This window comes from Varroa destructor, unplaced genomic scaffold, assembly GCF_002443255.2.
Source record: "Varroa destructor unplaced genomic scaffold, Vdes_3.0 BEIS01000005.1, whole genome shotgun sequence".
In the NCBI taxonomy this organism is placed as follows: domain Eukaryota; kingdom Metazoa; phylum Arthropoda; class Arachnida; order Mesostigmata; family Varroidae; genus Varroa; species Varroa destructor.
Window position 1 is genome coordinate 34,574,470 of NW_019211458.1, and position 24,723 is coordinate 34,599,192.

Sequence of the window (24,723 nt, forward strand, 5' to 3'; positions counted from 1 at the left end):
ACAAAGCTATACTATCATAGCTACAATATCTGCGTTGAGCTGATATGGTACTCGTTACTGTTGTGCATATATTATATAGGCCGCGTTTGAGAGGTATGTTCCTCAGATTACAATTATTCCTGTTTAGATACTTTACCGGCTTGAAAAAGTAAATACCATTTCCGTGTAGAAAATGCATTATATTTAGTAACAATGGAACAGAAGTCCTCGTCTGATTAGGTTACCAATTGACGGTTGTATACGTGAACTATATTAGCCTAGCTAAAAAAAAAAAAGGAATACTGAGTTAGCTATTTTTGAAGAGGGACAGTCGATCGATGATATATATATATATGTATATATCAATTCAGAAAAAAACACACATATGTAGAAAAATAATAGCAAAGCATGATTTTCTCTTTTCGTACAACATATTAAGCAATTTTCTTTCTGCTCTATTTCCTGTTCGCTTTTGTTATAAATTTTTTTTCGCTATGCGGCGCGACGGACCCATCCAACGAAGGGATCAGTCACAGTACAAGAAGTGTTAAATCGGAGCACAAACTCTTCTTTGCCAATGATATATCTTCCTGGTTTTAAAATGGTACCCAATATTATATTATAAAACTGTTACAAGCAAATCCGGTCGACCTCGAAAATGAATAACCTTTAAACTGGTTGAGCTCTAACGATCTTTCTCATGTGTCAGAGATACTCCTTTATTTCTCATACGTCTGTCTCAGCACTCGGGCAGCTTCTTCGTACCTACCATTCGCGTTCCCACATGTAATTTCTATATGTGTTACTTGTCGAAGTGAATCGATAATAGGATACATTAACTCATCGATTGCTCTTTTGATGGCATGGAAAGCCCCGTAACCAGCGTATTTAGATCGAGACAATGAACAAGTTGAGGCCAATTTTGAATATTCCTTTGCTCAATCCAGGAAGTAATTGAGGCATGGCGATAAAACCTGGCGTTGTCATCGAGAAACCAAACTGGGTGCTTCCGATTGTCAACGGTCTTGGAGGGTTTTATTTTCAGCGAGTGTCTCATAGAAGCAGATATCTCTGATGTCCATTTCGAGTACTACCATCATTTCACATCCAAATTTACTTGATGCCACTGAATTCGACTTCGTTTGAAGGAGACGCCACTTTCTTGCCTGGTCCCTCTCCGACTGATGGCAGGGATCGAACCATTCCTCGTCTAAGGCGATCACATACTGCAAGGTTTTTGGTTCCGCTAATTGCACATGGAATATACTACCGTCTTCCAATTTATAGATGACTGATTTTTTTACTCCGTTTCTACATTTTCAGTTTTTGAGTTGCAATACTGCAACACATTACATGAGTTTTTGCTGACAGAGCCTTTAGACTCCGAGTTGCGAAAAGCGTTTTCGGCTGTGGCTATGCATTCCTGCCCTTCGGGACCCGAAGGTCGCTTTTTCGTTAATCTTCAATACTCCAGTTATTATTCTTGAAACGTTTGCATTAGTTAGATACTGTGTTTTCGCTCGCCTACCGAGTATCAACCTATCTCTGATGAATTTCCGCAGCGCCATGGTCTTCGAAAGATAAAAACTTGACCAGCGATTTCTGAGACGAAAGTCTGTTATTCCTTTTCAACTCATTCCTTTTCGAGTAACTTTAACCGATCTTCACTTACAGGTATTTATCAGCAAAGTTTCGTCTGCTAACAACAACTTATTTAATTTCAACTTTGGCGGATTGGCTTGAAACGGCCTAATATTATTTTCTCATTAACCATTCATATAGTAATATTAGTGAGTTGACTTTTGGTGCTTCGTTTTGTCTGGTAAGTTGTGCTGCTACAATATCTGGCAAAGATCAATTATAAGAAATTATGCAAGCTATTTAGAGGATCCGCACATATGACCAACACCATTTTCCTTACTCAAACAACCCTTTGACTTATAAGCGAGTACGAGACTCAAACGAGCCAAATCTCGTTCGTCTTAGTTATCACCTTTAGCTGCTTTTTGAATTCGCAGAGTAAACGTCATACCGCTTAGGTCAAAATAGTCAGTGGAGGTATTGCAGAGAAAGCTCGTTACAAAAAAGATCCACTGATATACGGTTGCATCTCTATAGATGAACGCTATTTGAAGTTTTAATTTCTGATAATGTAAACGTTCTTCTCGGTTACACAAAGCCGCTTGACTTCCAATTTAAAGCAACTCAGTTTCGTCTGGAAGTAGAGTTATTACTTATCAATAAAGGCTAAGCCTTTCATCTACAATAAACGTTCATCGTTCGGCTAAACGTACATTTACTTTTAAAGTAGGCAGTACTAATAAATGGGCACCTTTGAAATAATTAATTTCTCAATAATCTGGAGAGACCACAAGCACTATCGTTCTTTTCGAGTCCGTTAGCAGAGGATTATATAGCCATATTCGTAGTTGAATTAAGCCGCATCTGGCCAGTACATCTGCCTTTCTTAGCTTCGGCTATCCATCATCCGTTATACGGCAATCACTGTTTTTTAAGAAAAAATACAGCATTGACTTGTTCAGTAAAAGGCGTTGGATCTATTTAATGTCCGTCCACTCAATTATGGCAAGACTGACCTGTTGGCTACCAGGTCTTCAGGCTACGGTTCTTCTTAGTAGTTTTAAATGAAAACAACCGCTTAACAAAGCGGGACACTATTATAAATAGACTGTGAAAAAGCTAATTCGCGACTCGTAAAGTTGTTCCAACGCGTCATATCTATACTTAACACTGCTGACTTTTGCTTCTAATAGTATACCCAGATATGTTCGTGAGCTCTTTCGTGAAAGTTTTTACGATCACACGGATTATAATAGGAGAAATTGTATGCATAATGATTGTACGGACAACATTTGATTCGCGCTGCTAAGTTCGCTAATTAAGAGATATTTGGCCTATGACCCAGTGTTCCTACTTTAGTGGTTTTTCGGCATTGCTGTGATCTATATATATATGTACTGTACACGAGCATAAGCTCACCGCACATTTGCCCAGCTAGAAAGAAACAGCCCTGGTTCTTGCGAGCCCGATAAGGAGTTGGGTCCCTACGTTTAAATCAATCTATCTCGACTGTCCTGTAGTTGTACGTGCGTAGCATATACAAAAAATACATGGTAACTCCGGCAGCCCAAAAAAAGGTGACACCTGCTAGCTGAAGATCGTAATCAATGTAGAATGGTACCTTTCCGAGACAGAATATCGCGTGCAATCTGCTATTCGATCGTAAGAATTGTAAGAACGACTCCGGGTTTTAATTGACAAAAGCAGAGTATAATCCCATATGCGCTTCTTAAGGGAAGCTGTGTATCGACTAGACACATCGTTCTTACGTGTCCCAATCGTACGCGGGCAATCTCATCACAGGCTTCTGTTGTTATGGAAACACCGATCAAACCTGGAGAAACGAAAACTACACGGAAATGAGCGCCAGCCAACAACTAGACAACAACGTCAACTCTCAAAAGACGGATCTGGTTCTGTTGACTAAGTGCGGTAATTTCCCAGTGCAATGTGGGCACCAATCGACCGTGCAGTTGTTTTTCTCAGACTTACTTCGATGCGTTATTTGGGTAGCATCGACAGCTAGACTAGCTTGGAAGCTCTGAAGTTACAGGTGCGCTTAGCATGTATGGCTGCTACAACCTCAGCCAACTATCAGTGTAGAGCTTTGATGCGACCAAGGACTATACATTCGAAAGTATCGCAGCTATATTGTATTACTTATCGGCGACTTTTTTTGCCTTCGTTCAGCTTTAACGTAAGAAAATATGTCGCAGTTTGTATACCCGACCGGAGTAACAGGTCTGAAGCTGTGTTCGTAAAGAATAGCTGATTCCACGTTGATTTGTTAAACGGCTTTTGTACAGTCTGAACGCGGGCGGTAATGTCGCGACCCCTTTGGTGACAATTAATCCAGTCTAGAGTACATTAAAGCCGCTGATGTCGTGAGCATTCCGAGTACCGCTTCTTATTCCGAAAGACTGCGCTCGTTGCTTACAGACAATTTAGTCTCGAGCTGAAATAGCCATTAAGATGACTGTCTAGTACTCGATCAATTGCCCGCCTTTCACCATGAACTAATCTATGGCGACGTTATATTGACATATATTCTATCATTTTCAATAGTGATCAGGCAAACAAATATTTCCGTCATATTCTGACGTTATCAGTGACCACTAGCAGTAGAACGCTTCACGTGCTGAAAAACTTTACATACGATCGAGGTGCCTATTCTGTAAAGTCTAATAGCAATAGGAATACGTTTGCTTGACTACCGAAGTATCGTATAAAAACCAAAATTCTGCCTCTGAGAGCTGCATTAAACATTGTTCGCCTCATCGCACTGCCAACACTTCTTGACTTGTCCCCGTACGTTGAACTCAGCAACAAATCACTGAAGCGTTCTATAGGGGGGTCCTTTCCTTTGGAAGCCAAACGAGGTAAGCGTCTTGGTAACATTCTGTTGGTAGGTCGTATTCCTAGCTTGGCGGCTCTTGCGTTACAACGTGCAGTCCTCGGGGATCATATAAAAGGAAGGGGAATTCAGCCGAAACTTACTCGAGGATCGTTACTATCGTTTGTCGCAGTATATGCATTAAGAATGGAATAAAACACATGGCTTCGAACGGTCCCACTAAAAACCCTAGGTTTTGTCCACGCAAATTTACGCACCAATACATTGAGTAAATTGAATGAATGGACCTAATGGGATTGATTCGGCACATTGAAAAGGACTGATTTTAGACAGACAAAATGGTGCGTTCTATCGAATAGACCTGAGTTCTTGGGATTCTCTCAGTGGTTTAAATAGAATTTACCCCGTATTCGGCAGAGCGAGCTTCCGATAGATTACAAAAGCCAATACACTACAATAATTTGTATGTCAAATTAGCAAGAATCGTAGATACACTCACCGTGTAACTCACTATCTAGCTCATGTGTATATGCAGAAATATAGAAACTTCGTATCGTAAGAACCTGTTATCGCTGAAGAATCCTGAAGCTGCTTTGATGTCTTCAAATGCGCCGACTACAATGCGGCGCATGTTCACTTGCTTTCCGGGCTTCGTAATGCATCTATACAGTAGACCAATAAGTTAAGACTTTTTGTGAAGATAAAGCGACGTTTCATTATTGGACCTATCGAAAGGTCAAGCAAGTTTCATACTTAGTGCACGCTTGAGTCTGTCTGGCAAAAAGTTAATTAACACTATGAAAATGAATGTCTCTGTGTCAAGCTTCTCCCCTTTCTCCGTGTAAATTAGTCCTGTAGGACTGACTAATTACAATCTTACTCAAAAGGGGAACGAAGCTAAGCTGACACAATTGTATCGTGGTCTGAGCAGAGAGGTTAAGTTGGGACAAACTACGAAGTAAGCCACGGAGATCAACTTTCTGATCCGTTCGGGTCAGCGAGTCCACTCAACTCGCGGAGTGTAGGACGAGAAAAGTCTAGCACTCTGAGAAGGAACAGCGATGGAATAACATGGCAGAAGACCCCCGGGCAGGAAACGCGCAGTAGTATCACTGGAGGCGATCCGCCAAGTTGATTTTGTGGGTCCGATGAAGGCTCTTAAATTTCTGTTCCACCCCCAACTCTTCTCCTCCTGGTAATAAAAGTTGCGAGCCCCAGGAGAAATCAGGCGATACATTTAAAGGAATCTAGATACGGCATCATTTTGTTCATGGACAATGTTCGTTCGGTCGAAATAAAAAGGCCAAAGTTGTTGGGTCAACAAAGCTAACCTGAACACAGTGTGCAGAGATTAGCTTGTTGGAAAATTATGATAAGGACAAACACTGATTGATGGATATGCCGTATTTGCAATACCAACACAGATTCACATAAATTTTGCTTTTACAATACTCTATCACTATGGGTTAATCGTAGCGCAATCCGCTTCGTGCTTAGCCCATCATAATTTTATCTTGCTGTTATTGCTATTATGAGGGTGATAATGCCCTCCTAAGCATTGTCTACTATTATTGCGATAATATCAAATATAGAAATTAGCTTTCAGTATTTTAGCTTTGTATGTATGAGGACATTTTTGTTAGTTGGCAGTGCCATGAGTAATGTATAGCACGTTATTTTCTCATCCGTTGTTGTTCCTACTTTTTATCCATTGAAGGGGGACTCGGTTTATGCTAACGTTCCTCCTCGATTCGTAGCGACCGCTAAGTTTTTGACCGTCTATGCTCTCGATACTGCCGCAGTTCAATAAGAACGAATAACATATTCATTCTCAGAAACGCAGACGATTTTTGCAGCTCGACAAGTTGAAGGTTGTTCCCTACCAGCTGACACAACAGTCTGTTACACATGACCCACCATTGTGCGAGGTTAAGACATGGGTTGAAATTCACCGGCTTGGGCGGGAGGACACGATTGTATTCGTCATCCCAAAAGCTAACAGATACATCCACGTGCTTGTCCATCCCGAGGTTCATTCCTTTATCCATCCATCCACTTAATATCGTTAAACTTCACTTTTCGTGGTGGATTCGAACATCGATCATCAAACGTCCTGTCAAATGGATCATCAAAAACCGAACAGCAACAGGCACAACACCGTTAGATTTTTTCATATTATCGCAGGCCTGGGTTGTATTGAACGCGCTACAGAGGGAAGGCCTCCATGAGGGACCTATTCCGACAAGTAAATAACTCGTGCCTGATAAAGTAGCGTCGTTCTCAGCTTTGTGTCTCTCTCTTTTTGAGTCCATATTTAAAATGTGTTAATTGTACGTAATTCTCTCTACGAACTTGCCTCCTAACAATTATCTCGTGACAAACTACATTCGCTTATAAAGTAGCTGATTACCGTACATGACAATTGAGGGATATCTAATTTATTCTAAGACTACGCGCTCAACCATACTTAAAGAAGTCCCAACAAATTCGTAAAGCTAAGTATATAAAAACATATAATCTTGCGGCGTAATCGGAACAATAATAAGCGGAAATGTTGTTAATTGTTGACCATAAGTGTTTAAATCAATCGTTTCGCTGGGCGGCGAAAACCCACAATGCACAATCCCTATCCGACCCTATCAAACACGTAGTATCACCTTCTTTGGCGTCTGCAAGGGCTTTGCCTATCTGTGCCTATTTATTTGTAGTCAGCTGCCTCGAGAAACTGTTTGGTAATAATAGGGATATGCAGTTTTTTATGAAGTCATCACCGCTTTTGTCCAACTTTGGCAATAGTTCCATCGACTTTTTGCCTAATTGATCGACCACTGTGAGAAGGCTCTTTCACATTGGAATCTCCAAAACGAAAGCGACAGAAGCTTCTTTGAGCCATTTTTCTCCTATAACGCTTTTCGATCAGAAACAGCACATTTTTTTTAAGGTGTGGACCATACGTGCGTTGTTATTGTAATAAAATTAAGAGAACGATGAGTTTTCGCAAAAATGTTACTTCATGTTTTAGTTCTAAGCATTTTAGCACATTTACTATTGCAAAATCGGCATTGTATTTTTTAATAATTCATATTATGCTATTTTGGAACTTTCTGTGCTAATTTATTTTTTACTGGTATACTTTTCTGGAAATGCTTAGTTTCTTCTCGAGAGGAGTATTTAGCTAAATGGGTCTTATCGTGTATTACCTCAGACGTCTAAAGAAGTCTTTGCGAAGATAAGTAACAAGGTTTTCCTCCACTTCCGTCGCCAGGAAGCGGAATTAGGTTTATAGAAACTGAATCGTGCTTGAGATGGGTCGCTGTCACCGGCTTATAGCGAAGACTAGCTCTTTCTGAGTCCAAGAACCTAACCGTTTGTGCGGTCGGTGTAATCAGGGTGGGTACGCGAAGACTTCAATGGTAAACGCCAAACGCTCCCCTACAAACATTAATATGACTCCATCGAAATTTACCAATAAATTCGTTGACGCAAAGCTCGTAGTAAGTTTTAGGAGACAGATATGCTATTCGCTCCCCTGTTTCCCCCGGGGGCTCGAACACAAAGCAGCGATGCTTAACAAAGGCGAATCCTATAACACCATTCGATAAGTAAACGATATAGAGTCCTTGAACTTTTGATGTCAGCCGACATGTAATCAAGCAAAAGGTTAATGTAACTCTAGCGATGTTTAGTCCGATACCGCGTCAAATAGATAAATCTAGTTGGTAAGATTTTCTCAACAGTCAGCTCCATTACCAACTCAATTAAAGTAACAAAGTAAAAAGTTAGTTGTGTTCTTTTTTTAAATTAAGCGTTAATATCGACTGACTATGTAAACTGAATTGAAGCCTACTTAACATCAATTGTTCAGTTAAATAATTCTTATATAGCAACTTATGGATTAATTAATAAGACAAACAATACAATTGTGTTAAATTGACATAGTAATAAACATTGTCCAGTAAACGCTTAATAAACTGTATAATACCTATCCAACTTGGAAGAAATGCTATTATTTTTTAACATTTCAACATTGTATTATGCATATTTTAAACCAATTCCAGGTGGATAAAAAATATATTTTAGTAATTTAACCTGTGCGTGAAGGTGTACAGGTGTGACTAGGTTTGGAAGGACAACGTCAGGTTATATAGCCAGGCCCAGTATTCTTTTTGCAGCATGCACGCTGTTAGCGGGCAAATCTTAGAGCTTTCCTACATTATTCCGGCGTAGAGATTTATAATAAACATTGAGTTCTGAATAATCTTGTACTTCAGACTCTTGTTTCCCAATCTATCCCCACAATAGCGGCTATATTGAAAGAACCCGTTTTTCCTTGACGGTTAAGGGGAGGCAAAGCCCCTGCGTAGATCAGTTTTCGATGCTGCGAGTGCATTTATGTAGTTGAACGTTTCGAAAAGGAAAAAATATTGTATGTGTCGTTTACGTCGTGCCCAGCCCGATATTGCCTCTAAGCGAATAAAAGTAGATTTACGAAAATATGTTTACCATGCATCTATTAATGCTATTCATTGACTGGGCTTTGTCTCCTATGGGCTTATCTCATCACAAAAAAAGGGTCTGTTGGTTCTCGAGTAGTGCGCGCAACCCTTAAAATAACGGGCCAGAAAGACTTTTGGTCGAAGAACAAAATCAGATATATCCATCTAACTGTAGATGATGACCTCATTATGAATTTTATTGTTTCCTTGCCACAGAAGGGTTTCATAGATTGTTGCTTCCAATGTTTTTATCCCGAGAGGGAATCGGCTTCGAAAGTGGGCGCAAGTGCGTGACAGTGCTTTAGGTCTGAAGAAGATAGTGTTGCTTGGAGTTCAAAGGATTAAAACATGTAAACAGAGATGATAGTTTAACTTTTTATTTGTTTCCATATTTCTCCATCTTTTGCTTTCCCATTTATTTCTCACTCTCCTCCTGTCCCATGCTGTCCCGTGTTGGGTCCTTCAGTATATTCTCGATTCCATTCTTTTTTCCTGCTTCCTTTCGTGTCTTTTTATCTTCGAGCCGTCAGAATTCACCCTTGGGCTTATTCCAATTGCTTACCTTCATCTGACGGTGCGTAGTTTTTTGGGGCTCTTAAACTGGACAGAGCGACATCGTGGAGTTTATTAGCAATTTTTTTAAAAGAAAGTTCGGCTCAGAATAGTTGAGTGGGTCTGGTTATACCACTTGCCATGTCGCTATATAACCGCGGGTTCTCCATAAACGAGACGGGTGCATTGAATTGGCTCTCCATCAGCTCGAAGCTTTAGCGTCCGTCTCCTCTTCCACTCGGTCGAGTGGAACGATACAAAAGGATTTCCTGATTTTTTTCTCCGGACGCTGCGTTCGCACAAGCCGATAGTCAGTCCGTAGTCGTTACGATGCCAAGAGCTTACTCCAGACACTTTGCTGCTCTCACGAAGGCAAAAACCATACTGCCTTCTGGCTCTCTTTGTTTCTCCTGATTATAATGACCGGGAGAAATCAGTCTTGGCATCAAGCTTGTGTTACAGGTAGCGACGATTTCACACACCTCTAATCCATAAAATTTAGGCCAATTTTACATTCTGGTAAAGGTACGATTTTTGTTAAAAGGCCAGATTACAGGTAAGACTGTTGAAGTGATGAAAATATATGACGTTAGGATAATTTGTCGAATTGTATCACTCTCATAGGCATTGTTACACGTGACTTTCGATAATTTAAACTAATAACACACCACCTATTGAAAACGATTTCTTCTATTTTCAAAAAGCATAATATCTCAAGCATCAATTTCAGGCTATTTTTGCTCGGGTGTACCATTATTGATCTTATTTCTTCTATATACTAAGAGCGGTAGAAGTGAATTGCATAAAGTAAAGCCCACTAGTCGCTAATTCGCTGTCTAGTCGGCCATATCATTTAAAGACAATGTCGCTGCGCGGTTAATTTTATGCGCTACCGTAATATCGTACCGTTGCTTCACTTATCAAATTACCATGATTAGGCTCTGAGGTAATAAAGACATTGTGGCGATCGATCGTGACATTCATATCTTATGTTTTCATTTACCTCAAAGCTCTTTTACTGTTTTCTGTTACGGACTCTTAACAACGCTGTCGCTATTGCCAAATCCGAAGTAAGAATTCACAGAAATGGCCGGCATAGATGGCTAAGCATTGAGCCGCATACGCAACGAAAAGTTCTCACGGGTCTATTTTAGCGTATCAAAATTGTACGTGCATGTACATGTGTAAGCTGCTAAAAAATTGATGCATAACAATCCGATTGAGATTATGGACCAAATGATAAAATTAACGAAAAAGCAGGTTTTACCTTTTTTTCAAGTTGGGAATAGGCCGCATCAATCACGCCTTATTCAGAAATCCTGCAACATATAAAAACCATGGCAGCGTTCATTCTGTAGAGCTCATCATAGGCGCAACTGTGACATACGATCACCACACAGCTGTTTTGTTCCACCAGTATCTTAAAACAAGTATAGTACGAAATTTCGCTTTAGCCTAAAATACTAAAATATCTATAGATTTGTAGAACAGGTGATTTAGATTCCAAAACATTGTACTTAATAAAGAGAATTAATCAAATCGACACTCGCTGCCTAAACGTAATATGAGATTATTTCTTAATTTTCCTAAAACCCTTAACCTACGGAGCACTTCGAAAAAGCTTTTTACGTGTTGACCTGCGCACATGTCATTCTGTGAGTGAACACGCTCAATATTAAAGGTGTAAATATTTATCAGTAAGAAAACTGTTAATTAAATACTGTTGGATTAGATTTTTGTTCGCACATTTTATTTAATGAAATAAGAGCGGACTCTCTGCGACAGGATAAACTTCTGATTAGGCAGAGCAAAAATCTTACCCATTTTTCATGCTTTAAAATGTGGCAGTTTGTGAAATATGGGTTTATCACATTTCACACAATTCATTGATTGAGCACAATTCATTAATGTTTATTCAATCTGAAGTGCTGTGCATTAATGACGTGGCAAGATCCATTGTTTTTAGCGTGTCGGTGTCGCAAGTACAAGCTTCGTATGATTCGTCTGTCAGGTAGTTATGTATAAACGCATGAGACACGCACGTTCAACTTGACCATTATTTATGTTACGTTAAGGAAATAATTTACTAGATAACTGCAGCATGAAGTACAACCCCAGAATAATAACCCTATTCTAATTTAATCAGATCCAACGAGCGAAATAAACATTTGAAAAGATAATATCCCTCAGAGAACTTTTCAAGCGGTGTGCAAATCTGTATCTCAGAAATACTTGCTATGCCATCTTATTTGTCGTGAATGTGGACAAATATTCTAATCAAGTGGTTTCTAATGAAAGTTACTGATAAGCAACAGCCGCATATGATGGGGTATTTAATTAACGCACAGAAAAATTTTCAGGAATTGATAGCGCCGGCTGTTGTGTGGCCGTAAGATGTTTGTTCATATAAGGAGACAATTTTACATCGAAGTACTTATTGCATATATCATTGGTCTATACTACCGCGTTTTTCGTTCGAAAACCTATGGTTTGATCAGCGTGAATTATACATGATCATTTTCAGACAGTTTTCGATCCTTGTTGTTGGTTGTATATGAATGCTAACTCTACCGTATCCAGCATGGGAGAGTTTAGAATTAGTGGACGTAAACGCGGAGCGTTTTTTCCATATGAGCGAATGCACCTTTTTTCTTGCATGTAAAGGCTATAAATATAGAGATACTTCGATCTAGCCGTAAAACAAATAATAGGTACAATACAATTACGTTGCTTTCGAATGCAAAAGGTGCACTGGACAGGTGGTCCTTGAGAAAAGAGACGACTGCAAAAATCCACATGAGATTTATGACGAAAGTAGGCCGCATGTACAGCTGCAGCCGCCGTAACGCTCGTTTTCGAAGCCCGAACCTGTATGTGCATAGATCTTTGCTGTAGTATACATAAACAGTCTTTATCGTCTTACCGCAACGATTATGATTACTGAAAAGCGAAGGGCAGCTGAAATCCGTGGATACGTGCGCTGAACCAGCCACATCTCAGCCCCGTATAGAGGAGCAACCGGCCTATCGGGGCTAGAATGTCAATTGTCATCTTTCACAACAAAAGTATTGTAGTAGTATATCAAATTTCCCCGTATCGATTTTTGAGTTACGTCGTAAGCAAGACCTCCATAACGAACTCAAAGTGGAACGATGAGATACAGCAGAAATGTGTGGATATCGCGACCATCTTGCAGAGTAGAATCTCTGGCTCTACGCCGTCTCTGATCGAAAATGACAAGTGACTCAGAAAAAATCGATGTGCTTAAAAAAATGATAATTTTTCCTGATCGTGACTATCATGTCGATGGTATACAGAAGACACACGCATGAGTACACGCGAAAATTTTCTTATAGGTTATTATATTATAGGGTACAAAAAGCGGATACCTACTACACTATCAAATCAAGACCTCTGGTATAAGCAGCTCTGTTTCAAGCGATAGCAACGTTCATTTCTTCATGCTGACCACGTTAACGAAGAAAAATGTGGGTGTCAGCATAGGCATGAGAGATATCAGCGAGCAGAACCCCTAAATTCATTGATGAGCGTTGATGTTATGCAGGACAACTTTGTCTACGTCAATGTTGTTGGAAGAATATTGGGATGCTTCTTCTGCTAATTGTATTCGGAGCATCCTGTTTTAAAACTTGGCCCCTATGCAGAAGTACCAAGCAAGCAATAGTACTATGAGTATACACAAATTTGTCTAGGTAGAGAACACCTAGTTTGCGTGTGAATAAGCTTCACCTAGAAGATTGTTTCATTTTGTCAATTCACCTGTATAGAAATAGACAGTATGTAACTTGCACAATAGAGCTATGGGATCGCTTCGGTTCGAGCAGGACGATAGGACAAACGCGAGGCCATATAAATCTTCTCGTTAAATGTGAATTGTCGCAACCCCTCGACGGTGAACACATAAAGATGCTGGCCGAGCCGTCTAATCACACTCGTGTTGTTTTCACGCGAATGCTTTTTGAAGCTTAGTAAAATTAGACATAGAGCTGTTGGGTTAATGAAACATTTAGTAGATATTTGTTGTCCGTTGATACTCTTTCTTGTGGTACTTAGTCTTCTGCGTGCTGCACGTGGCATAGTATTATTTCTGTGCAACCAGATTCAAATGGCACGACCTTTGTAGCATCGTTTAGATATAATCTGTACCGGGCGAAAAAGAAGTGCCTCGTCGTGATAACTGTTAGTAACGGAAATTGTAAATCGATGCGTTCTAGGACTGATTGAACAATCCTTCCGCAAAGATTGGCCACCTCATTTGGATGCTCACCTGCCATACAGATAAACAATGAACCAATTAATTTTATAAGTTCACCTTGACTCATCTCCCTACGCACAGGCCTTTGCATCGCCTATATGCTTGTCTCTATTTAGGCACAGATGGGACAATGGTAGCACTACTAGGCTGAGATTGAAGACAATCGATGCTAACGAATAATATGGCATTAAGGGACGACTGAAACAGCTTGTAACTAAACATTACTCCTAAGTTCAGAGCAAACGGCCTATTTTTCGCTAGTACAATTACACCACCTACTAGTTGATCGGCCATCTGTAGTAGTCGTAGCCAAACACCGATTTTCGCTACTTTTATTACTTGAAGTGGACAACGGATGCAAACTGAACCATCAGATTAAAGTATATTTTACTTAAGCTGATACACGAAGCATGAGTATAGATCTGATTTAGATCTAGAGCAGTTTAGCCAGAATATACGTATATTATTTTTAATTAGTAACAAATAAAAAAAAATAGCTTCTGTAGAATTTAAATATGTGATTGGCTAGAATCTTAATTCAGTAGGCGAGATACAGTTGTACGTTGATGATCCGTTCGATTATGTTTTGTTTCTTATTTGAAAAGTAAGAGCGAAAAATTTCCGTCGTCAAGCGATCTCAGTTTGTACGAGCACTTGTATGCAAGTAACAAAAATATATCGAATTATCGCATTTTGTACCCCTTTGTCCTAATAAAACCGTCCTTGACTTGCTCGTCGATAATCTTATGGATTCAACAAGCCTAACATACGTATGGAGAAAATCCAGGGTCCTGTCGATTGAACTCGACTGTTTTATCGGTAGTGCACTGAAAAAATGGCCTATCGTCTACCTATTACTTTCTGGTTTTTCTAGTCTAGTAGTTCTCAATAATTTTCAACTACAGAAAAGAGCTCTATAATGAATTTCACTCAGCTTCATCCATTAATCCGGAAACATGCTTCACAATATTGCGCTGAAATTACCAGTCTACAATATCAATACGACGATACAAGATAATGAATTCTCTACAGGCAATTAGCATAGATTTGCTTATTTATTCTTAAATACAGCTATTTACATGCTTAAATGCGTTAATAAGATCAAAACTACCCCCCTCCCCCTCTCTCTCTCTATCTATCTCTCTCTCTCTATCTATCTATCTATCTATTTCTCCATCCCTCCCTCCCTCTCTCTCCATCCATCTTCCCCTCTCTCGCCTTCTCTCTCTCCTTCCCCCTCTCTCTCTTACCATCTCTCTCTCTCTCTCTCTCTATATATATATATATATATATATATATATATATATATATATATGCATTCGACGACAAAAAGATAGTAGACAAGCTTATTCCTCGTTTATAATATGAATGCGTTCAGTGTTTTTAAATCGATCGCGACGTCAGAAAATTACTATCGAGCTCGAAAATATGTCGGTAATAATATGTACAGTGGTAACTGTCTAACAACCTATCCTCTAAACTCCAGTATTGTGATTTTTTAGCTACGCTATATTGTACAGTGCATCGTATTGAGCCTCCTCTACTACTAAAGTTGTCATGTTAGCAAATGTTTAAATACGTATATTGTTCGAATATGTGAAAAGTTTAGTATCTTCGTAAGCTATTGGCTAAGTAAAGCCCAACAACGAATTAAGTGCGTTCGCCCAAAAAAAGGATATACCCGAATTTCCTTAATACTAAGCATACATGGCAATTGGAGACTGCGTAAATATAAGGGAAGCGCCAGACCGCGTTACGGGCTTCACACTAACCATTCAATCGATGTGAATCACTCGGAGCAGTGAAGATTTTCATAAATTGGATCTTATGCTTTGCCTATAAAAAAAACAATATCTTTGGAGTAGCGTGCTAACGAATATCTTTTCTAGGTTTAGAAGCGGCAGCTACATGAACAATGCTCTAGGGAACGGAGATCGTTCGGTGCCCTTTACTTTATGTTTGACAAACTACCGATCCTTGTTAGCCCGTTATGTACAAGATACAAGTAGCCTAGTGGTAATATAATCCTATTCTAAATGAACTGAGGTTTGACATACACGGAAGTTGTATCCTTAAAATGCTTATTCGTTGCTTATACTAGCTGATCTATTGTACAATAACTGTACAATGTATTAACAAAAAGAGCAACGACAAACGTCACTATCTTAGGGAACATCGAATTCCGATTTCATGCCAGACTACTTATATTTCTTGAATAGGACAAGAAAAAGGACGACGTTTTCTTACAGCTGTGTCTCTGTAAGTGTTTTTACTTCTAGAAGTGGTACGGTTCGCTTACGTTCCTCGGAAGTCGTGTTCGTTAAGCAGGTCTGTCGTCTCTCCAGACCACTTCGGCTAAACGATACCGGGTCCTTTTTGTCGAATACAAGTCGGCGTAGATCACCGATGATATTTGGTTTACACGTGAATCCGATGAATATAAATACACCTTGAATGAAGCCAAGTATTAAGAAGGGATATGTGAACGCAGAATGACCCAGTTCACTTTCAGTCACAAACGACGATATGCCAAACAGCCAGGTCAGCCCCACTATGATAGCAAGCCGAAGATAAAGTTTCATTCGGACCATCTCTCGTCTGTGATTCGATGAGGACGTCGTCGGCCCTGTCGGAACTCGGCCAACCCGACTCTGAGCCTGTCGGATGCGAACAGTCGTGTAGATAAACAGCGAAAAATTTGCACTAATAATAAGTAGTGTAGGAAGAGCGAAGAATATAAGAAAGCCACTTCGGTTACCAAACCAGCATACCTCGACGCCGTACGCCGGCGCGAAACGACTGGTAGGTGACAACCAGCCAACCAGGACCCCGCTCACAACTACACATAACGAGCCTGTTAATGCGAGAATCACGTAGCGTCGCAACAAATGATGTGGATCACTAAACATATTGTACGCGAGACACCTGCAAGAATCCACCGCCATGATAAGCATCCAGAAAAAGGACGAAATGTAGAAAAAATGTGCTCCAATAGCCACCAGCTCACAACTAAGATGGCCTGGCTCGACATCGTCCTTAATCAGAAATGTCATATGTCCGAGAAGGATACACGAACTAAGTATAATAATGATCCTGCCTGAACGTGAAGAACGAGTTGAAGGCAACGCGAGATAGACGACGATTTGCAGAGCCAGACAGACGCATGAACTAATCAAGCACACCTCCGAGACACGCTCGAGCGCCGGTGTGATAGGTTGAGTTACTGGGGTGGTGGTACAGACGCGAACGTGGGTTACAGTGCCCCACGTGTCCGTTATGTTGGTATAATCAGAGAAGACCCTTTCTACAGATTTCCACAGGATAAGGTGCGAATTCAAAAACCTGACCCATTCCACGTCTAACGTAAGGATGAAGCAACCGACTTGTCCGTTATCGGTAACGCACTGCGCTCCGTTCCAAATGAGGCCCACTTCGCAGAGTACAGGCTGACACACGACGCCCATGACAGCGACCTGCCCTGGAAGACATTCTAGTTCTGGAACGAGCAGGAAGTCTCCAATGATACGAGGACTTTCCAGTGCTGGCGATGGAGCCGGTAGGCCCACAGTGAGTTGTCCTAATGAAATTCCACTGCAAAGTGCACAGTGCACATTGCGATAGACGACTATATCCTTTGCAGAGCCTGGAATAATACCAAAAAGTGCAATAATGAAGGTTCCAGAAACTGTAGCATAAGATCACCAATCATAGCTTTGGAATCAATCGTCTTAATAACTGATTACTATCAATAACTACCAATTACAAGCAAAACATGATACGACCGTGTCTTCACTTTTCAAAATGAGATGTATCCTACCATATGCACCCACACTATTGACTTTGCAGAAATTACCAGAGGCAGGGGAAAGAAATCGGCCTCGAAAGTCAGACGCAAGTTTATTTTCTACTTTCTATATTCTGTGGGTGAGGACCTTCCTTGCAACCACATTTTGTCGAATGACTAACTTCATTTCTTAGGAGGTACCTTTCTGGGTATAACTAAACACAGTACTCAAATTTAGATACTTTTGTAAGTACAATTTTACTGCCAGTAATAAACGTAGGTGAGACTGACCCTGTCATCGAAATGTCCTTTGGAATTGTCATTTCGTTTATTTGTTTCTGATTATTAGGCCGAACTTGCTCGCAGACCGGGCAGAACTGCAGATTTCTTAGAAAGTCGAAATCGACTTGGTACTGTCTTAGAAAACAAAATACGATCCTGCTATCTTTCAGTTAATTTTTGGTTATGCACCCGCTAAAGTAAAAAAGTGGCTAGGTTCATCTTCTTTATGCTAGTATCACAAAGATGCCATTAAATGATTAGGGAACGGGGAAACGATTTAGCGACTTCTTCTCACTACCTGAGTACTTAAAATTTGACTTCAAATAATTATATTTAAAGAGTTACGACACTCGGCGCGATCTAAGAAAAAGATCCAGATCTACTTCCAACAGTTACAGAGCGCACTCGATAGCATTTCGAAACGCAAGACGCTATTGAGCTTTTGGAGCGGACACGACAGGCTGAGTCATTGGGATCAGCTTTCTTTTGGCCTGGATTACCTGTGTTTGACGCCTTTACTAAGGTTAAAGGCAACTTTTGAGAGCCTACGGAACAGGGTCGCTGAACATGTCCTGAACAAGCAGCATTTTAAAGGCGCAACCGAACTAACATCTCTACGGGGCGCCAAAGATACTTAATGCCAGCCTCATTATCAGCCAGAGAAACTGTAAGGAGCTCGAGTGCATGTGCGGGTTTCCACACTTGGTTTAATTGGCAATCCTTAGGTGGCGAGAGTATTCAGATCAAACTATCCGAAGCTCTATCGGAGTGAGGTTAAATCCGAAATAAACTGACAGCGACAGCAACGTACCTGTATACACGTATGCGGTGTACTGGCTGCATAGTTTCGAATCTGAAGTGTCTGCAGAGTCGTTACAAGCGTTGACCGTTGGAAAAGGTGGGCAAAGGCTTGTATTAAATACGTCAGTAAAATTCGTCCAATCAAATTCAACTACGTCCACAGCTAATGTGTATTCGTCCTAAAGCAAACGGGACCAGACATTGATATTTTTTTAATAACAAAATCCAACCATGGTATGTTATTTCTAAAATCAGATAGATTAATATTTGCCAGCTCAATTCTGCAAACCTGCTTCTCACTGGTGATTATATCATTATTAGGCAACGTTAGCGGAATAATGAACTTTGGTTTAACACTCTTAGTTTCCATTTTGCGTTAGTTATTTGCTCAAATCAAATAAAATCTCAAGAATTATGAATAGCACAAAGGTACCAGGTCATTTTTTGCGCGTATCGACCCTCTGCATCCACTACGAGTATTACCATGATTGACTAAAAAGTAGATTTGCTATACAATAAATGTCTGTTATAGTCGTATACCAACTTTCTCATAAAAGAGATGGTACTTCCTCGTCGTCTCATTGTAGTACCAATTGCGTTCTTGAAAAAGCTTCCTGATCCCACCGCGTACATCAACGTTTTTTAATGGCGGTACACTTGGCCACCAGCTAGCCCTTCTCTTCCATTTGTATCGACTGGTTTTTAGCACGCTTTCTGGTATATTGCATCTCGCGCAATACTCGTTACGAAATAATATTCCATGCACGAAAACAGGTTCGTGAATCAACGACGAAGGCTGGTCCACGTTGCCGTTGCAGCCGTCTAGCAGAGTGCCGTTGATGCATTTCGAGAATACATAGTAAAAACGTGAACTCGAGCCCGAGCGATAACAGTGATAGTTCTCGTTTCTTAAGGGCTTCTTTGCATTTGAGTAGTCCACACAACAGTCACCAAACTGTAGGCAAAACGCGTCGCAATAGCAGACATCGCCAGCCAGTGCAGTGATGTCCGGCTCACGGAGCGTGTCGCCTTGACAAAGGTGACGGTTCTGCCCGTAAAATCGAAGTTTATCGATTTCCCGTCGAACCGCATGAAGATCTACTTGAGACCGCGAGGTGACGTAGACAGCGATAATGAGGAGAACCAAAATGGAGGCTTCAGTATCTGCTGCCATATTACCTCACGAATTTGCTGAAAACGACGCATGGAAAATATAAAGGAAAAATCGCATTAGGCTTTTTTCAAACGAAAATGCCGCCATGAAGATCAAACTTGACGTATTTAAGCATTTGCAAAATATTTCAGCTCGACAACTTATTAATCTAAGAAGATTCCATTGATGCGTAAAATGGATTCGAAAACAGATTTGGAAATTATAGTTCTGACGCTCGCATCACCTAACCGACTCTGAGAAGGTCACTTTAAGTTTTACCACACTGTGATAGAAATGCAAAGGCCGGTTGTATGTAAAATAATTCCTAACAAAAACACACAGCTTGACATAATGTACTTGCTACTAGGATGAGCTGCCTGATATGCTAAAAAAAGAGCTAGTTTTTTATTTTTGCTTAATTATTTTGGGCAGAGACTTATTAGGTTTGTGGTATTGAAACATATGCTTTTAAGAAAACCTTCTGCCCATTCCGCGAAGTTCACATTCAGAAAACCGTCTGAGCCCTAAAATTTTGATTGTGATAACCAATTCTACTAAAAAATAACGATAACTTGTTAATTTAACCGGCGTCTCATATAAGTCCGATTAGAATGTTAACAAACTATATTTCGCTATTTGGCACCAAACGGCGATACTAATTTTTATTGATAGCGGTCATGGCCAGGCTGAACCATGTTGTGTCGGCTACTAATATACACAATATGTATATACGCCTTGTAATAGTCCGAAGCAGCTATCTTGAGCATATAGAAAATTTGAGAAAAATTTCATGGTGACACTGGGGGCGTAAACTGTACAACTTACGCTGATAGATAGCATGGGTATGTTCTGAAAGTACACTTAATTTACGCTATATGGTCTCAAAGCAAATTTATATATAAGTCGTGTTTTTCTGAGAAATCCTATTGTGAGATGCTCTCTCTTGATAAGATCTTCGTCACTCTATTCAAAAGGGAAATCGATCTCTTTTTAGATCCTAAGACGCTCATCCACGAGGTTACTACATTCTGTTAAATCCGATAAAATAAACATTAATAGATGTTTAATTTATGTTGAGTGTTAGAGGCACGGTCGTGCGGGACTGAGCTCGTTATGAAGCCTCTTTGTTTAGCGTCAAGAAGGAAAAAGACTAAGGTTTAAAAGCTGTGTATTTCAAGACTAAAAAAGACAGTGCTTGGAGCATTCCGTGAGGATCATCGACATGCTACTGAATGATATGTACATAACATTGCGTATATGAAGCCCAAACCGAGATTTCATGTTACGAGCTAAATGCAGTAGTTCATTTAAAGACAAATGTAACAAAAATTAACGAAAATCCCATACGTACGTTATTTAGATAAACCCGAATCAATCCAATGCCTGAATACAGAACCGGTACCATACTTGGCTTAGCTGATGGAAAATTTCGGCCAAATTTGCAAAACCTTTTTTCCACCAATACCCTTATGATCAAATACACCTAAAAGAAGGTTAGTTTTTTAGCTTTGAAGTCGGTTAGGGTAATAGCTGGCTCTCCGTTCTTATAAACAATTTCTTTCCATACCTTATATCAGGTCCTAGTCCACACGAGCGTGCATCCTTTGCAATTCATCTACCCACCAGTTTGCGGTAAGCCACTCATGTTCCGCGCGCGCCTTTTTCTTGTTTGAAAGCCACACCACGAATAACAACTTTTACAAGGTGTATTTTAATTTCCCTTTGCTTCCGATGAGTCAGCTAAAGCCTATCGTTTCGTTACTGCAACGTCTGCCAGCAGTGATGAATTGTTACCAGCGTCGACTACGGGTCGTCACAGGTAATGCGGCCGGCAATGACGCATAAGCCTCCTTCCGTCAGCTACCGACTGACGCGCCCTCTAGATAAACTCCCCGCTCGTTAACGACACCCAAGCCTCACCCCGTCTTCCACAACTGGCAGCAAAAGAGAGTATACAATCTGAGTTTGTCCTAGAAATTTATTTGGGCAGCGTAAGTCCAACACTGCGTAGACAACGCCCAATAGCATTCCTAAAGTTCAGCAAGTCTTAAACACTTCCTCTTGCTAAACGTACTCTAATAAACAAACAATACCGTGATTTCTGCGAAAAACGAAGTACCCGAAAATGAGGCCATACCCGAGTGTGTGGGTCACGGCATAAATGATTCTGATGGGTTTTTATGGCATACGTCACGGTCTTGGCGGGAGCGATATTGCGCAGTGGGCATGACTGGTAAAAGCAAGATGACAAGTTCTGTATGATCTGAGAATGATCTGGGTTGATAGTTCACTTTATCGTATTATACCTGTTGGGGACTTCAATTGTCCCAATTAGTTGCACCGAGTATGAGACATTAGTACAATTACGGACAAAGCTACGAATAGCTTTCAAATCATTTTCGAAATGGCGAAAACATATAATCTGATAGCGAGTATAATTTTGGTCTTATATAAGATAAACTCATTGTCGAACCATTGATAACATTGCTGGGAGTGAAACAAGCTGTCAGTTTTCTATCGAAACTACTACTCCATTGACGTATAGTTTTCGCAGGTTCTATCCTTTATCCCTCTGCAATGTGTGTGGATGTGGTGTTCAGTTAGTCTTTCTAATGACCATTCTCGATCATCCACCCATTTGTATCCCTTACGTCATAAAAATCTTAGCGTGAGCCGCACCGTGCGTGAAAGCCCACTTTCTCTCTGTTTCACTGTCGCCTAAACACACAGATATCGTGACCCATATGCAGTTAATCTTGTAATGCAGTCTAAGAATATCGGTCCTGGCCGAAGGACTCGAGTTCCTAGTTGGTAGAACTAATGACTTTTCTGTCAAGGCGAATAATAATATGACTATTTTATGGATTGTTTTTTAGGGTATTCATAAATCAAATGGGTATCAAGTGGGTAATAGCTTATTTTATGCTCGCTATCGTACGTTGAATTACAGATTACGTTGTACACAAAACATAATATGAAGCTAAGCATGCAGACCATTCCGTATTTTGTTGAAGCCCATGTTTAGATATCACAACAAAAAAAAAATACCCGACAGGACATGTTAATTAATTAAAAGTTTCTCATTTTCTCAAAAAAATCAAAGTTTACCGTTACTCTTAATAGCCCAATAACGGGAACATTGCGAGTGACAGTAAAATTCCATAAGGCAGCACATAACTAAGCCCGCCTAATGCTTCATATAAGACGTCAAAAAAGAATATGGTATATAGAAAATTCCGTAAAAGAAACACCGATATAGCTAGGCATCATATAGAATACTAAATTATTTCTTCTACAGCCATAGTATGCTACATGGTACACCTAGCTGGTGAGATTGGAAAAACTTCGGTCTTGATACAGCTCTGTGCTTTGATCTCCTATAAAATTTACTTATTCGTGTAACTGAAGGGTCTCAAAATTATTTCTCTTTTATGTTGTAGTTGGCTTATAAATACATATTGAATATATACTGACAATCAATACGACTGATGTGACTATTGTACAATTTATGTAAACATCAGCGTTTATAAAGCGTTATACCATACTGGCCATAAGAGTATGTCCTCTTATAGCCAGTATGGTGTTTAAGTAACGTTATCAAACTTGACAAGTTCTGTCGTTGTCTTTTATCAACTACTAAGCATTTTTTTTATTGAACATTTTAATGATGTGTGCTTCAGTCAGAAATTAAGGGGAGACCTCTTACCTTGACAAAATTGTGCACTCATATTCCTTTTTGCGCTCGTTGATTACGCAGGTATAAATGCTTTAACCATATCTTAATTTTACCCTAAGCAAAATGTTAGCATTTTCTCTCAACAATTTAACAAGCTTTTTTCCAGATTACTCCTTATCGGTTTGATTATTTTTTTAATTTTTTGAGAATTTTGAAACTATTTTCCCGTTGATATACTTCTGGCGCTATAGTGGAACCAGAAACGAAGATTGTGCTAACGTATGGTTCTATTTGTCAGGTAGTTTTTGCCGACGGAAACTTAAGCCATTAGGGCCAGTAGATGGTTGTTATTTCAGGCAAGCGATACCCTGCGAAGAAGGGCTTATAAAATTCAATGATGAGATCTTTTCCTCATGATGTAGCGAATTATCAATACATATTAAATATTAGACAAGAATTTATGTTTAAAGTAGAAACCTAGAAAGTAGTAAGCTAAGACTAATATTCGATCCAGCACTTGATATTAAAAAAAAAAATGTTTACACCAACATGTTAACTCTCTGTGTGTTTTGCCTTCTTGCATTAGACAGTCATAAGATTGCAAAGAAAAGAGTGTTTTAAATGTGTTGAGCATTACGCCTACAGCTACCGCTAAGCATTGCTTCAAATGCTAGTACAAGTAGAAGTGTGTCTACGCCCAATTTCAAACCCAGGTCACATCAGGTGACCCAACGTTAAGTGGGCTAACACATTACCATTACACCATCACGGGAACGTCGGGGTCGATCGGTGCAACGCGTGAAAAGACCCACGCCAGAAACGTGAATTTAGGTACCTCGTAAACTGCGTTACTTTCCGTTGTATTATATACCTATATCCGATACTTGTTTCGTTGCAAGTAAATTACCAGACACTTTGATTAGGCATAGCATTACTCTAATCAATCATTGACGCCCAAGGCAGTCAGTATTAACTATCACTACTACAGAATAGCTAGCTTCCTAGAAGTGTATGAGACTGTAATAAAAGATTCGAGTAGTGTTTTGCGATCGAGTAGTGATATTTTCTATGCACCTTTCAATACTACCTAATCCTGAGTGTTTAAAAACAGAACAAAAACATAGCAGGGCCAGAAAAAATACAAACAAGCCTACCAACTTACACACACGTCGAAGATTTTTAGTTGAATCGAAGGAAAAATGACCGCGATCCCGGGCGGTAAACATTGCCGGGATATAATAATCAGCAGCATCGGCTGGTCGTAAATGAAAAGACGTACAAGCTAACCG

At 40.0% G+C, this 24,723-nt stretch overlaps 1 protein-coding gene across 8 annotated transcripts; it reads right to left on the minus strand.

Annotated features, from left to right (window-relative positions):
- Nucleotides 1-653: 653 nt before the first annotated feature.
- LOC111251538 (uncharacterized) lies at nucleotides 654-24,662 on the minus strand. 8 transcript variants are annotated; one of them, XM_086990840.1, is made up of 6 exons: nucleotides 21,326-24,662; nucleotides 19,150-19,796; nucleotides 18,616-18,784; nucleotides 16,038-17,381; nucleotides 10,730-10,781; nucleotides 654-6,527 (listed from the first exon to the last, which is right to left on the minus strand). In XM_086990840.1, the coding sequence occupies exons 2-5, from the start codon at nucleotides 19,777-19,779 to the stop codon at nucleotides 10,762-10,764; spliced, it is 2,163 nt and encodes a 720-aa protein (XP_086846966.1). In that variant the 5' UTR covers nucleotides 19,780-19,796; nucleotides 21,326-24,662; the 3' UTR covers nucleotides 654-6,527; nucleotides 10,730-10,761. The 8 variants fall into 8 exon arrangements, with proteins under 8 accessions (XP_086846966.1, XP_086846965.1, XP_086846968.1 ...); XM_086990842.1 differs by lacking the exon at nucleotides 654-6,527 and adding an exon at nucleotides 9,069-9,946; XM_086990841.1 differs by lacking the exon at nucleotides 654-6,527 and adding an exon at nucleotides 9,069-10,024.
- Between the last annotated feature and the right edge of the window lie 61 nt (nucleotides 24,663-24,723).